This window comes from Uloborus diversus, chromosome 10 (genome assembly GCF_026930045.1).
Source record: "Uloborus diversus isolate 005 chromosome 10, Udiv.v.3.1, whole genome shotgun sequence".
NCBI classification, from domain to species: domain Eukaryota; kingdom Metazoa; phylum Arthropoda; class Arachnida; order Araneae; family Uloboridae; genus Uloborus; species Uloborus diversus.
The window spans coordinates 21290471-21306354 of NC_072740.1; the positions used below are offsets into that span (position 1 = coordinate 21290471).

At 32.4% G+C, this 15884-nt stretch overlaps 1 protein-coding gene across 2 annotated transcripts in view; it reads right to left on the bottom strand.

The window, feature by feature from the left end:
• LOC129231287 (protein neuralized-like) overlaps nt 1-15057 on the bottom strand; it is a 34653-nt gene extending 19596 nt beyond the window's left edge. Inside the window, exons 1-2 of one of the 2 annotated variants that reach the window (XM_054865575.1) lie at nt 14792-15057; nt 3995-4504 (exon numbers count right to left, since the gene is read on the bottom strand). In XM_054865575.1, coding sequence (XP_054721550.1) covers nt 3995-4504; nt 14792-14831 — 550 coding nt within the window. In that variant the 5' untranslated portion in view covers nt 14832-15057. The remainder of the gene's footprint in view (nt 1-3994; nt 4505-14791) is intronic. The other variant, XM_054865576.1, reaches the window with a different exon arrangement.
• Nucleotides 15058-15884: the final 827 nt, after the last annotated feature.

Sequence of the window (15884 nt, forward strand, 5' to 3'; positions counted from 1 at the left end):
TTATTAGCTACCAGTTTGTTTGGCACTCTTGGCTTCCTTAAGAGGTTTTCCATCTCCAGCTCAGTCACTTTCCGATGCCGGGCTGATGAGTGCTAATAAGCACGAAACTGCAGTCCTTGGCTGGAAATGACTGAGCTGGCGGTGTATTTCATGTATATTCAAATTACTTCATAGAATTTGAATATTGAATGGGCGTGGACCAGTAGGCAAGTGAGATAATTGAGCTATTCAGCTCATAACTAAATATCTCCTTTCAAATCGGCCAGTCATGTAATAAATTGAAGTAGAAGATATTTCCCCTTAAAATCTGAAACTGAAAACATTTCCGGTAAAATAAAAAAAAAATTAAAATACGGAATGGTTACAAAAGGCATTGAATTTAAAACCCAAAATAAATATCCAGTTCTTTCTAGTTTTTTTTTAAATTTAATGCACAAATAGTTAAAAAGATAAAAGGGGGGGGGAGAATCAAGTAATTATGGTCAACACTTTTCGGAACTAAAAAATTAATCTAAATTATTGTCCTACAATGCATAAATATTACACACATCTAAGTAACACGCAAATGTGCTTACCTTTTTTTTTAACGTATCATAACATGAAGCAGTGGAATTACAACGAATTAAAAATCACAAAAAGACTATGTTTGCACAAATTATAATACAAGATATTCACCTCAAGAACCAAAATGGGGATAAGCAAATTTCTTGCTCCTTGTATGAAAACCTTGTATGAAAACCTAAAGACATACCGAAATAGCATTCATGGCTCTATATTAAGAAGGAAAATGCTAATGTATGCATTAATTAAAGTCACTTGTTTTTAGTGTAAAAGATAGTGCTTTTGAATAGCATGTTTAGACACAACAAGTCAATAATTTTTCTTTTAGATTCTCAGCAAGACGGAATTATTGTTTCAATCAGCAGGATAATGTCACTGCCTTCATTAGATATGAAGAATTCCATTTTACTTTTTGGGGGGGGGGGTTAGAGTTTATTTTCCCTTCATTTGAAGCATTTTTTAACGGTAGAGCTCGGCGCCCTTTGAGCTCTGGTGCCGTCTAAGAGTCAACAGTTCTAATACCACTATATTAAGGCCACTTTCAAAGGGATCTAGGTATGCCATAAAGCTAGATCATCACAACAGGGGTGGCCCGTCACTATGGGCTGGGTGGGCCAAGCCCACCCAGAAAAATTGTACACAATTAAATAAATCATTTAAAAATAAAGTTTTGTATTTCAGCTAAAAAGTTTTTAAAAAAAACAACGAATGGGGGACATGAAACACATTTTAAATCTCTAGCACTCAGCATATTGCTTTTAAACTATGAGAAGTTTTCCATCTGTTAGCGTTTGTGCTTGCAAGCTCTCAGAATGAATCTTTGAGCATTTCCCGATTGTGCCCCTGCCACACCTCCGCTCCTAACCAATCATGGTGATTCAACCAGACACCAAAACGGCGCGTCCGTATCATTCTGATTTCTGCTCTGCTCCAGCCCCTTAGTCCTCAGTAAAATAGCCTTACCCAATAGCAGTAGAAGGGCAATAGAGGGTGGGGAAGGATTTTACGCATGTCACTTGTACGAAACAGCAGCTCTCCAAAGGGCAAAAACGGCTGGCCCACTGAATGAAAGAAAGTGCTCTTTTCGTTTTCCTCCATCCCTCTTTTGTCTCTAATCTTAAATGGCTGTTAATATATGGAACTGGCATTTATCACTTTACGGGTTCCCCCGATTGCATCGCATGCATATTTTTATTTAGTTATTTTTCTGTTTGGAACTAATATGAGCAGAATTATCAGAATCTCTGAATGGAGAGTTTGTTTTCGAATAGCACACAGCACAGATTAGTTGGTTTTGAGTGTGGTCCAAATTAAAGTTCTGAATTGGTCTGAAACTTTTACAAAAACTTCAATTGGGCGAGATGTATTCAATTTTCTTTCTCATTCTGATATTTGGCCACAATTAATAGGTATTAAAGGTATAATAGGTCTTATTGTTATGTGTTTTCTGTTCTGTAGTATTTTAAGGCGGAACAAACATAAATTATTTCAATTTGATCCAGTACATTGCTTCAAGTCTCTTAAAGGTGTAGTACCACATTACCTCAAAAATGACCAAACTATCGATTTTTTATTGCTTATTTTAAAAATTCAGATTGTTCCAAACTTTATGAAGAGAGTTTCAACGCTCTAGTTTAATTATTTAAAAAGTTATTCGATTTAGGTCACTCACACTAGGTGCGCATTTTCTCGATTTCAAACTATTTTTGAGCAATCAGAAATTGCTTATAGTTTTCACTTGACCATTGAATGACGTCTGCCTTTGATTTAATTTTTCTATATTTATAATGCAGGAATCCATGTGCCTCGGAATCAATTTATTACCAACCTTCACAACTTTACACAATCCTTTTTATGCGATAATAGTATCCAGCATCCAGCCCCTGACATTCATTTGAATTTTGCTGTCATGAATTTAAACTATTGTTGCGATAAAAGTCATTAGTAGAAAAAAGAAACTCCTCCTATCGCAATCCGCGATAGTGAAAACCATAATTTGAACTCAAGATTTAAACTTTTAAAAAATTGAAATATTCTTCAGTGTTTTGATTTTTGTTTAAAGGGCATGAAAATTAATTATTAGTTAATAAGTAAGTGCATACAAAGATTCCAAAGAATTACATACAGTTAGCTCTCTGTTTAACGATGCTCTATATAATGACTTTCTCTATTTAAAGACTGCTTTTCATGACCCCAGATGGTCCACTTAAGTTTTAAAAGCATTCTATTTAAGGATGCTTTCTACTTAAGGACAATTTTTTGTGGTTCCTTGAAAGTCGAATACAGAGCCAACAGTATTTTATTTAAATTTTTTTAAAAATGCTATGAATGTGATGCGACCTCTATGTATTTGTGATGTAGTTTCACACAATAAAAATTGAAGGTAATTCTGATTTTGATATATGAAGAATATACAGGCGATTGAGGAAGCTGTTTGTGTTTCTAGAAAAAAATAGTTACCAATTTCGTAATTTGATATTAGGAAGCATGCTAAAACGAAAGAATGCTGCTGCGTAATCATGTGGGCATCCAAAGTGTAATGTAGTAGTTTGATTAATGCTGTGTGTTGTTTTTTACTAATTGCATGAGGTGGGTGTCTTTAAATTTTGGTTGTTTACCTTGAAATTATAAAAAAAAATGCTCAAGTGGATATTTTTCTGAAGAATTTCTACTTTGACACTAGAAGAGAAGTTTGAAATAAAGAAACTGCAAGTTCAGCATTACCAACTACAGTTCTCTCCATTTTATCTGTATAAATATTATTGTGGAAAATTTTATACAGTGAGCCCACCCGCTAAATTAAAGCAGGTGCCGCCACTGCATCCCAATTCAATAAAAGAATAGCAAATAATTTTTATTAAGTAAAGCAGACTACCAGGTTGGCGAAGCTGGTTTGCTATATTGGCAATTCATTGCTCTTTTGGCTTTTTTTTTTTTTGAAGTTAAGACCATTTGACTGAATTTATTCTTAAAACTAATTATTTGGTAAATTCGCAGAAAAAAAAAAAAAAGAAACTGAATTCGCAAAAAAAAAAAAAAAAAGAAACTGATTTTACTGACTAAATTCTGATTAATATTTAACATTTACTGAATTTTACTGACCAGTTTAATGCCCTGTAATTTTACAAGAAACTATTTCAAACTTAAACTAATGCACTATAATAATTTAGACTAGAAAAACCAAACAGGAAACATATCATGAATGTTTCACTCATATTGTAGTATTTGATAGCAAATTGGTTCAGGATAGTAGTGCGCAAAACAATTTTTTCAGATGTGTCAATATTGTTGCTAGTGAGCAATATTAACACATGTCAAAATTATTAGTTCCACTTCAGAAGCACTACTTGATTTAAAAAAAGAAAACAAAACTATAAGCAAGTTATTTTTAAGACTATACAAAAGCAATCATGTATACAGCAAAATGTATTACCAATAAATTCAATACCAAGTGTGTTTCCATAGATATCCAAAACAGCCCATAATTTGCCAGAAGTGTTAACACCTCCAAAAAACACACCATACTCTTCAGAATCTATGCCATAATGAACATCTCCATTGAGATCAACATAATAATACAGAATTGAATCTTTTTTTGCGAGGCGCTCAGCAATTGCTTTGGCCCAATTTCCATGAATAGAAGTTAAATCTGGACAAGCATATTTAGGAAGCTTTGATTTCATGGACATAGGGTCATTCATAGTAAATCCAATTCTAAGAGCACCACTCCAATTAGATGAAATGTCAAGAAATTTTATATAAACACGTTCATGAATCATAACAGGACGATCACTGAATACAAGTCCTTTGCAAAAACCTTCAGAGCGCCAAGCAGCTGTTCCGTTTTTGGATAGTTTGACATAGTCTCCGTGAACTTGATGAAAACGAAGAGCATGATAATTATTCCTAGATCTATGATCCATACCTTCATCACATGAAGTACCTACAAAACAAGAAATAACTGCATATCATGTATATTTAAATGTCTTCATGTTTTTCTTGCTTTACAGGAAAATAAAACAAGAAAAATATGAAGGCATTAAAAAAAAATAGAAGAAAAACAGTAACCCTTTGTTATATCGGGTTTTTCGGGGGACAAAGGAAAAGAGCGATATATTCGAAAGCGCAATATAACGGAGATCATTAAAAATAGTCAGAAGTCCAATACACAAGTAAATTAGCATCCGTTCTTTTTGAAATGATTTTCTAATGGTTTCGATGTAGTTCACGAATATACTACATATCACACCTATTGATATTTAAACATCATTGATATTAAAGTAAATTTTCACCGTCAGAAAGTTAAAAACATCAAATGGCGAATGAAGACAATCTTTCTGAGCGACCATGAGATTAAGAGTGAGCATTGCAACACCCTCTTATTCCCAATAGACTTTTTAATCCATTTGACTTGCTGTCACATTGTTTACAGAAAACTATTTTGCCTGTCCAGATCATTCTTCCTTACTTTCATGCAAATCCTGGTTTGTGCAACCAAGCACAAATCTTTTCTGTACTAAAAGAAGGGCGTATGTTACCTTCTACATGGGCTAGTATGACACCTGCTTGATGTTTCTCACCCATTGTAAAGGCATTGTATCAATACAAAAGATGTCAAGTAGTTTACAAACTTGAAACCAAAATATACTGCGCTGGTACGTACATTCGGATGACAGGAATTACTGCTGCTTTTCCAGCGAAATCAGAAGAATGCTTCCTTTTGTTCATTGACAAAATAAAGAAAGATACCCTCTCTGAGAAATACCATATATTTTCAGAAATGGTTTCAAACTTAAAGCAAAGTTTTTATTTCTTATTTTAAGCTTAAATATTTCGGGAGACAGAAGAAAAGAGCGATGTATCCGAATGAGCGATACAGGGTTGTAGTTTTGACCAGACAAAACTGATTTTATCTAGGCCCACTGGCTAAAACTGGATTTAACCACCATAGAACTGGTCAAAACTAAATTACGTGAAAATACACTTCTAATTTGTATGTATGAGAGAGATGTGTGTTTTGCAACTAAAAAATCTGTTAGCTGGAAGTTGTTTAATTAAGCATAGCAATTTTAGTTAATTAAATATAATGTTAGTGAAGTAATTTACATTATTATAACAATAGTAGTGAACAAATTTTAACTTTCTTCAAAATTAATAACTGAAATTGCTCACAACTAAAACAAAAGATACAAGGATTACAAAATAGCCTGTAATATAAATATAGTAACTTTTCAGTAATGTAGCCTTTTAATTTTCAAAAGTGTTTTTCCCCGCTACCTTTAGTTTTTTTTTTTTTTTTAAATGCCTATATGTTTATAAAAGAAGTTCTTTTTTTTCTCCCATTTATTCTTCAAAATTACTTGAAATGCTTTCAAATACTATGTCCATTGGTGTGTGAGAATTAAAATCTATCTATTCAGCTTACAATGTTTCACTCTATTAATTTTTAAATGTTACTGCATATTTTTCATGTAAACCTTATCTTCTAAACATGCTGTAATTTCTACAAACTGTAAAACATACTAGTTAGATAAATAATGAAAGATGATTGGTTATGGTTTGTTTTGCATTTCTTTTAAATAATTTATTATTTGGTTTTCATTTAAAATTTGATAATTATCTAAGTGGCCAAAACTGGATAAAACTAATTTTATCCTGGCCGGTTTTAACCATGGTTAAAACCACCACTGGCCAAAACTCTTACAACCCTAACGAGGCACGATATAACGAGAGGCTACTGTACTGGTAAGATGAAATAAAAATGAAAAAATCTTGAAGTATTAATTCTTCAGACATTGGCATATATTTTACATCTAGAGAACGTCCCTGTTTTTCAGCGTTGTAGTTTTGGCCGGGACAAAACCTATTTTGGCTATGCCACTAGCAAAAACCGGTTAAAACTGGCCAAAACTGGGTTAAACCACTATACCAGCTGGCCAAAACTATGTTGTATAAAAGCACATACACTAGTTTATATGCATAAAGTTGCACATTTTAATGCATAATAAAAATAAAAATAGGATGTCTGTTTATCATAATTGAAATAATTTTTAAAACTGATTCATTGATTTAAATGGAATTTTTCTTATATTAACATTTGAAATTGTTCACATCAAACACAAAAGACACTTGTTTATTAGGAATATGAAACAGCCTGCAATATAAACTAATAGCTATTCTTCACAAAACTTGTAACGTATATTCAACGAATTAGATATACTCTGATTTAATTTGAAATTCATTTTCTGCACATAAAACTATAAAAACAACAACTATATATTGTGCTATTTCCACTGTTCGAAATTTATTTTTGAGAAATTATGACATATTTCTCCTATAATGTGACTAGCCTCCTTAAACATGACACCATTTATTACTTGCCTAGGGTGTAATATTAACTGCTAACTTAAATAATGAATAGTGACTGATTATGGGATTGATGTTTCATATGTCTTTTAATTATGTACTCATTTATTTTTATTAAAAATTTTATTATTTCTTATATCAACATCTAATGGCTAAAACTGATTTTATCCAACTGGCTTTATCTATGGTTAAAACCACCACAGGCCGAAACTCTTACAACCCTGCTGTTTTGTATATACAGCATAGGTCCCCATTGAAATGAAAGAAACAGTGGCTCAACCGAATCAAGCACTGTGACTAGGGAAAGACCTGGAAAAGAGCCAATAAAAACTGGATTTTAATGAGAAAAACCACAAAGGGGGTTGCCCCTATAGCGAGACCTGAAAACTACCCTATGTGAGTTCCTGAGCATCAAAGAACCTCTGCACCAAATTTGGAAAAGATCGAACAAAAACTTTATTTTTATAAGAAGAATCCCCATGTGGGGGTTGTCCCCCCCCCCCCCCCCATAGAGATGAAAACTACCCTGTGTGAGTTCCCGAGCATCAAAGGACCTCTGTGTGAAATTTGGAAAAGTACCGATAAAAACTGGTTTTTTTTTATGGAAACCTCCTTTATGGGGCCAGACTACCATGAGGTTTCCTTTTTTTTTGCTTAAAAAATAAACGGAAAGAAACGGGCATCCAAGCTTAAATAGGGAAAAAAAGCTTGGATATAAGCAAACACGTTGAGCACACAACTAAAGTCAAAGAATCACTTATTACTAGGGGGCTATCGCCCCCTGCTCGCTATCGCTCGCCAACCCCCGGAACTGCTTACGCAGTTCCCTGTGGATCGCTTCGCGATCCATGCTCGCTTCGCTCGCTCGCTGTATGCCAATACATTAGCCTAGCTAAAATTTTCCGTAAAAATTAAAGTTGGTAATTGCATTTAGGTCACCATCCATTTAACCAATATGAAAATTACGTTCATAATGTTAATTTGTCTGCTTTAGCCATATTTTCGACAGTTTAACTTTGCTGTATGTAAGATGACTGCCTTGGCAATGTGCACAACTTTACCATTATAGATACAAAAGTGTCTGTCATTGCTTTGGAGAGATTGCACTTCTACCTGTTGGTCCGCGGAAGGTATTTTATTTCCCTTCTACCACCCATTGGAAAACCAATGAAGGCATTCCCCTATCCGCCACCTGGGGACGCGCCCTCTAGGGGTTACAGGCTCCCCCGAGGGATGTATTTACATTATTTACTTTCTTATATATTTACATATTTACACTCTTATATATTCTAATCTGAGAAAACTTCCTCATATACACAATTAAAAATGTCCCGTTTGGGAGCCACAACTGACACTGCTTCAAAAGATCTTGTTCTTGATAATGCCACATAGAGCTGGCCATGACTAAAAACAGGCTCAGAGAGCACCAAACATATTTTCTCAAACGTTTGTCCTTCTTGTTGTTATTCTGAATCCTTGCCACGTCACGAACAAAAAATGGTTTAACTAAAAACGCGAAAACTCGCCAAGGCTACTTTGCTTGCACAATACTAAAACTACTATAACCCTAAACAAATTTGGCGAAACCTTTCAGCTGAGAATAAAAGGAATAAAGTAAATTCTTTCTCGGTTATTCATTTTGAACTGAACTGTCGTACTGAAGCAGAGAATAGACGACGCTCAAAGCGCCTACGCGTTCAAAACAACATTGCCGATGAACATGATTGTGGAGCAATGTGTGAAGAATGCGAATTTTGTGGTGCTCTTTATTGGCAGAAAGAGCGTAATACTGCAAATAAATATACTAAATGTTGCCATGACGGAAAGGTGCGGTTACCGGCATTGTGTGACGCACCTGATCTGTTGAAGGAACTGCTGACTGAAAATTCCCCAGCCGCTAAAAATTATCGGCAGCGAATCAGAGAATACAACTCTGGAAATGGCTCGTCTTAAATTGGATTCAAGAACGGTTTCCTGCCTTCTTTGAGCTTTTCTTTGCTGATTAAGGTTGAAATGGGCCACAGCCCGACTCAAACTCATCTCAAAAAAAAAAAAAGTTCGTTGAGTATTCTGTGATTCAAGATTTCAAAACAACGTAGAAGTTTGTTTACATGATTTATCGGCGAAGTGTTGCCAACAGAGGTTTAGAAATTCACCCCTTCATTTGCCGGCACGTAAGAGAATTATATATATAGATGAGAACCATCGCCTATCTTCAGCAAAAGTCAACTTCATTTAAAAAACTCTCCTAAAATTGAACCTTCACATGCTCAAGGTGATTTTAGAGCACACCCACTCTTTCAGCAGATCAAAACGAACTTTTTCACATAATTTAAAAAACTAAACCCGTCCTTATAGTGGAAGCATTAAATCGTAGCCATCCAATATGCCTAGCAGGTGCAATCTCAGCACCAAAACAACCAGCCAACTGCTGTCAAGGTCCCGGAAAGAGCTAAGAGGAGATAAGATAAGGGTTCATACTATTCAGACAGAAAAAAATTCAAGCACTTTTCACGAAAAACATTATTTTTCAACGTAATACCATAAATTTGTATAGTAAATATCATACACAGATTTCATTTAATGCAAATACACAAATAAAAGTCAATAATTTAAAAAGTACAAAACTGCATTTTCTACAAGAGACTTCGATAAAAGATCTACTGTATCTATTTCTAAAAATGTCTGAAAAGCTCCCTCATAAAGAGAAGTAGAATAGATAAGGCTTATAATTCTGCAATCTTCACATTCTACATATTTTAACAAATCAGTCAGCTTCGGTTAAAAAAAACAAAAAAAACACGATTGCAGGAAACTTTGAACAGGAGTAATTTGAACTTTTACGAGAAGAATCCAAAATAATAAAACAAAAATGAAAAGTAGAAAAGCAGCAACCAAATACTTTAATCAAGTGTAATAATTATAATATTGCATTTAACAGGTCTAAAACGATGAATAATAATAATAAATACAAACATAATTCCTGTAAATTAGGTACAGGAAAAAAAATGAAGGTAGGGAGGTAAAAGCATAACTACCAAGACTAATTTTCCAATGAATAACCAGAACAAAATCACCTCTGTTATATAGGGGGAGGTGGGGTAATTGGACCATGAGGCACATTGGACCGGTCTCAATTATTTTAATACTATTTATATTTTTTATTTTATTTTATGACTAACAAATTGCACCTATGATCCTACAAATACAGTTGTATAGAACAAATTTTATTCTAGAAAGTGTTATTTCAGTAGCTCTGAGTAATTTTCAGAAAACTATTTTTCTTTTAATGGTTTTCATCAAGATTGCAGGAGAAAAAAAGCACTCCATTCTTAAAGTTTCTTCAGTTCGTAATAATTGGCAATGTTTTCATTCTTTGTCAAAAAGAAAAAAATTATGACAGCACTTTTTCAGACCAAGAAGGTGGGGGAGTAGGTTGGTCCACTCTTTGTGGGGCACGTTGGACCGGACCAACCTGCCCCACATAATTTTAAAACTTTTTTTTCCTCTTAAATCTCAATAACTATAACAATATTCTCACTGTTTGTATATTATACATTCATTTCATATTATACATGTTTCAAAATAATAATAAAAACTTAGGGCAAAAAAAGAAAAGATATATTTTATAATTATTTAACAAAAATTATACTAAATTAATTTTACCAAAAGATTTACTTCATATCTGCACTTTTTTACTATTTATATTTTTGAATGTACTGTTAAATTTTTGTAGACAATTGTTTTCTAAGAGTAAAATATGCAATACATGCTAGAATAAAGTTCTTGTGTTAAACATTTTTTTTTTCTTGCTAAACAAGCATTCTACATAGAAACAAAATAAATCAAATAATTGATTAAAGGAATACAAAAATATACTTTTACTTATGATTATCTAATTTAAATTTTAGAACATAAAGATATGCTAACTAAAAGCTGTTAATTTTATTCTACTTTTTCTTTGAAATACATGGAATGAGTATAAGAGGATTATTTTCTTTTTGGAATTGTTTCATGTAATGCAATGAAGAAAAAAAAGAGCTCCCCTCTCCCCCAGCAAATATAGATGTAACTTTGCATAAATATAACATATGACTTATCCTTCCAAAACCCAGTCCAATAAAAGTGCTACTTCCAAAGCTCAAGAAATAGCACTTTTACATTCCCAGATATCATTTTTAGTTTAACTTTAACCTGCATTAATTGTCTTATGAATATTCAATAATTGATTTTTCTTTTGAATTTAAAAAAATAATTGTGCACTAATGGTGAATCAATTAAAATAAATTTAATATGGTATATTGATCTTTAAACGCCATATTTTTCACTCCACACAGAAAAGAGAATAAAGTAGTTACAAAGTTTGATAGTATTTATCACTAAAATCATAACAAATGTTGTTTCACTTATGCGGTTCAAAGTGCCCCACCAGGCGGACTAACGAATCCCACCCGTGGGGCAGGTTGGTCCACTTTACGAGGTTCCATTAAAAAATTAATATAAAAGTTTACTAATTCAATACTTCCAAAAAAAAAATCTGTGTTGTTGGGAAGCGTTTAGTGAAACTTATTGTAGAAAATCGAACTGTTCATTAAATTTTTTCATAAAATAAAAAATGATACGTAAAAAAGCGGACCAACATGCCCAACCTCCCCTTACCTTAATCATTTAGCAGACATCAAGACAATGATGCACATAAATTCAACTTAATAAAATTATATAATTCAACTTTTTATTTCAAAAACAAATGTTAAATTAAAATATTATGCACTCAATTGTTTAAATTTAATATTTTTCCAAAAATCAGTATACTTAATGACTGAAATTAAGCAAATAAGAATTAAAATCAAGTTTTCAAAAATAAATTATTGTACAGTCGCAGACTAAGTTGTGGAAACCTTTTGAAAAAAGTTCATTTTTGTGGTTTGATGTTTAATAATACCATTTTTTTTTTTTTTTTGCACCAATACTATAAAACTATCTAGCATTGGAAAGGTAATTTAATCAAGGTTGTAAAGCAATAATATTTAACAGGGATGAGAGTGGTCAGAGAGCAAAAAGGAGGAAATCCAAAAAAATTTGGTAAAAGGGATGATATCCAAAAAAAAATTTCGTGAAAGGGAATATATCCAAAACCGCATCAAAATAGAACCTGAAAGCCATGATATTCAGAAAATCAACAAAAAATGGCTAATTTACCAGTTTCAAAGGTAATACGTATTTAGTTAAGTATAAGTGATAATTTTGTACAATTTGCTGCATTGTACCATTTCTTTGCAAGAGTGTTTATTCCTAAATAAATCTAAATTTTGAAAAAGAGGCAACAATTTCTAACCCCTGAGTCCTTGAACAAAGGGTTGGGGGAGCCAGAGGTCAATCTTGGCTGCATCACACAATAGTGTCAACTTTTCATATTTTTTAGAGAAAAATACATTTTTTTCATTTAAAACATTTGAGTTTATAGTGTTAAACGAGTGAGAACATAAATTTTAAAATTAGATCTGTTTGTAAAGTAAAAATTTACAACAGAGAGAAAAATCTAAAATTTCTTTATGTGGTAGAACACTTTTCATAGTAAGAATTGAAAATAAATAAATATATATGCGTATAAACGATTGGTTATCTTTTTTCTTGCATTGGAACCCAAAATTTGTTTTTGAAAACTTCCTAATACAATTTTGGAATAAAAAGAACAACTTGCAGCTGCCTCATTTAATCACGAAATTTCAAAACTTTTAACAGGTTGTAAAGCCTAAACCATTTGAGATTCACCATAAATATTTTTTTACCCTTTCTTAAATACACAAAAAATGTAACCATGCCAAGTTACAAAAAAATTCGAGGCTGTGGGTGCTAAGCCACATTTTTGATTGAGTTTTGCATTTTTTTCTAAAATAAATTAAAGAAATGAAAATATTATTGAAATGACGATTAAAATAAGCAGATATAAGGTAGTACATAGTAAAAAACCACCCAATATTAAAAAAAAAATTGAAATACTTTCAGGATGCAAAAAGATTGAGATCTCAAACGAGGCATGCATCTTTCGGTGCAGCACGTGTTTGACGTCGTTGGCATGATTCCAAAACGTACGTTTTTGGCAGATATCGAGGAGGATGAAGATTCAAAGGGAAAAAATAGAACAAATAAGAAATCAAAGACCGAAAATTTCAAAAAATCGTATTTTTTTTTCCGATTTTTGAGAAAAATAAGGCCTGAAAGAGGCAAAACAAAGGAGGAAAGGTTTTAAAAACCAACAGGAAAAGCCGGAATTCCGGCAAAAGCCGGAAAAATCTCATCCCTGATTTAAGAATAATTTTTCAACAGAACCACATTTCTTAAAAAAAACATGTTATGCAGAAATCAAATAATCAGTCACTATTCATTAAACAGTTAATTTTACTCTATGCAAGTAATTAATTACTGCATGCTCCAAAAGGTTGATCAAATCACTGAAGAAATATGTGATTTTTTTTTTTTTTTTTTAATGTGTCAAACAGGATAAAGAACATAATATATACTTGTTTCATAGTTTTGTGCACACAAAATAAATTTCAAATTTGTTTAAAATACATTACTTAGTTGTTAAGAAATTGAACACATGAAACAAGTTTAATGAAAAACACGTATTAGTTATTTATATTGAGGGCTGTTCAGTGTTCATAATAAACTATTATGCTTTGTCTTAGTTCTGAACAATTTTTAATGTTAATATAAAAAATGTTTAAAATTTAAATCACTAAACCAGTTTCAAAATTACTTCAATTATGACGTACATAATCATCCTATTTCCACTATTTAGGCTTTAAAAGGTACAACATCATGTATATAAATGATAATGTAAGTGTGTTTTGCAGAAAGTTACATCCCTAAGCCAGGGCCTAAGGCATAAATACATAAAATACACTGCCAACTCAGTCATTCCTGCTTCCAGCTCAGTTTCTTATTCTGGGCTGATGAGTGCTAAAAAGCACGAAACTGAAGTCCTTGGATGAATGACTGGGCTGGCTGTGCATTTTATGTATTCTATGTAAGTGCTTTTATAAAATACAGTTTCAACCAGCTTTTTAGTGATAAAATCCAGTTTGTGCCGGTTTTAATAAGTGGCATGGATGGCCAAAATCAGTTTTGTCCAGCCAAAACTACAACCCTGACATTGGTAGAACCATATGACTTATAGAGCTGCAATTTGGCATAGCTTATGTAAGTCTTATATGTATATAAAATAAAAATTTCATAAAAAATGGAGAGGGTCGAGTGTTGACCCCTCAGACACCTGACATGGAATGACCTTTCCGTATTTTTATTTAAAGTATAACTTTGATTTAACGATACCCGATTTAACTATTTCCTCAATTTAATGATACATTACACTGGTCCGGATTTGTCTGCATTGAATTTCTATCCTCCTGGATTTAACGGTATCTTTGATTTAACAAATTTTAGTCCCATGACAATCCTTAAATCAAGGTTATACTGTATTTACAAGTGTAAACAAGACAGGCTCAGACCAATGACACAAAGTATTTTAATTGAAAGTACTCTTGAAACAGAATTAGACTGCAACAGAAGTAACTTCAAATTAAAAATCTGAATACTTTTCAGGAGTGGAGTGTCTACACATTAAGTTCAAATTTACTAAATAACATAAGACAAGGCTCCCATGTAAACAACACTAAAAATATAATTTTACAACAACATTAGTACACTGCAATGTTTAAAAAAGACGGACACTTTCACAAAGATACACATACAACATTAATAACAGAGCTTTGAAAAATAACTAATAAGAGAACAACTGACTTTCTTACACTGATATAAATCATTCAGAACAACTGAAATTCAAAATATTACTTGAAATTACCTATTCGACTTTTGTGGTGGGCACTTACGTCAGAACCCATACTTTATCTGAAAATCCCAATTGAAAGAACTTACTTTTTAAAAGCGTCCTAACACTAACAAACACAATTTTAATCAAATAATAGTTTAATTGGTGTCATTAGCCTTAGCAAATATTGCCCATACCTACATTTTTTTAAATTAAAGTAAATGAAACAACATGAAACGTACAGTAAACAAAAAAAAATAAATCTAAAAACTACGCGCTGTAATATTTTTCCGCGTTAACCTCATGAATGGAAGATGGAAGAAACCACGTTCGGTTAGAGACCGAAAGATTCTGAGAGCGTCAGGGAGTGTGAAATAGTGCAACATCTTCGCTTTTTCTGTATGATTTTCTTATCGTTTATGCTGCCATCTAGTGGATAGTACGAGTATCGATAAAAAATTATTAGACAAATAAGGTTGCAAAGCCCTATTAATGGAGGTTCTCCTTCTTTCTTTTTTTTAGTACTCATTTGTTCTTTATAATTAGCAAAAGTATAAATCTATCTATTACATATAATAAAATAAGATGTTTGTTGTGTGTGTGTGTGTTTGTGGCGCGCATCCCAGGAAAACGGTAAGGCCTAGAAAGATGAAATTTGGTATACTGGTGCAGTTTTTGCTGAAAAAGTGCACCTCGGTGCTTCGATTTTTGATATTTTTATTAGAAAAAAAGTTATTTAATGTTTTTATGCGTTTTTTTGCACTTTTCAGTACTTTTTACCTCACAGACCCCGAACCAATCGCACCACACCTAATATTTTTTGTACTATAATGTAGGAAATTTTAGTTTTAAATATGATGATTGAAAAAATTTTGAAGATATTGCAATTTTTGTATTTTTTATAAAAAATTTTTAAAAACCTTTATTTTGCATTTTTTTCTGGGTTTAGTTTTTTTCGAAACCCATCCTGCAAAAAGTATTGAGCTCTCGATTCCAAAATTTTAGTTGGTAATAGTAAAAACATTCCGCCCCCTTCAGAAGAAAAAAGTTTTTAAAAATACGCAAAAGTTTTTTTTTTTACAATTTTTTAAATGCAGAACGCGACGCGACCTGTAAGCATTGCCGG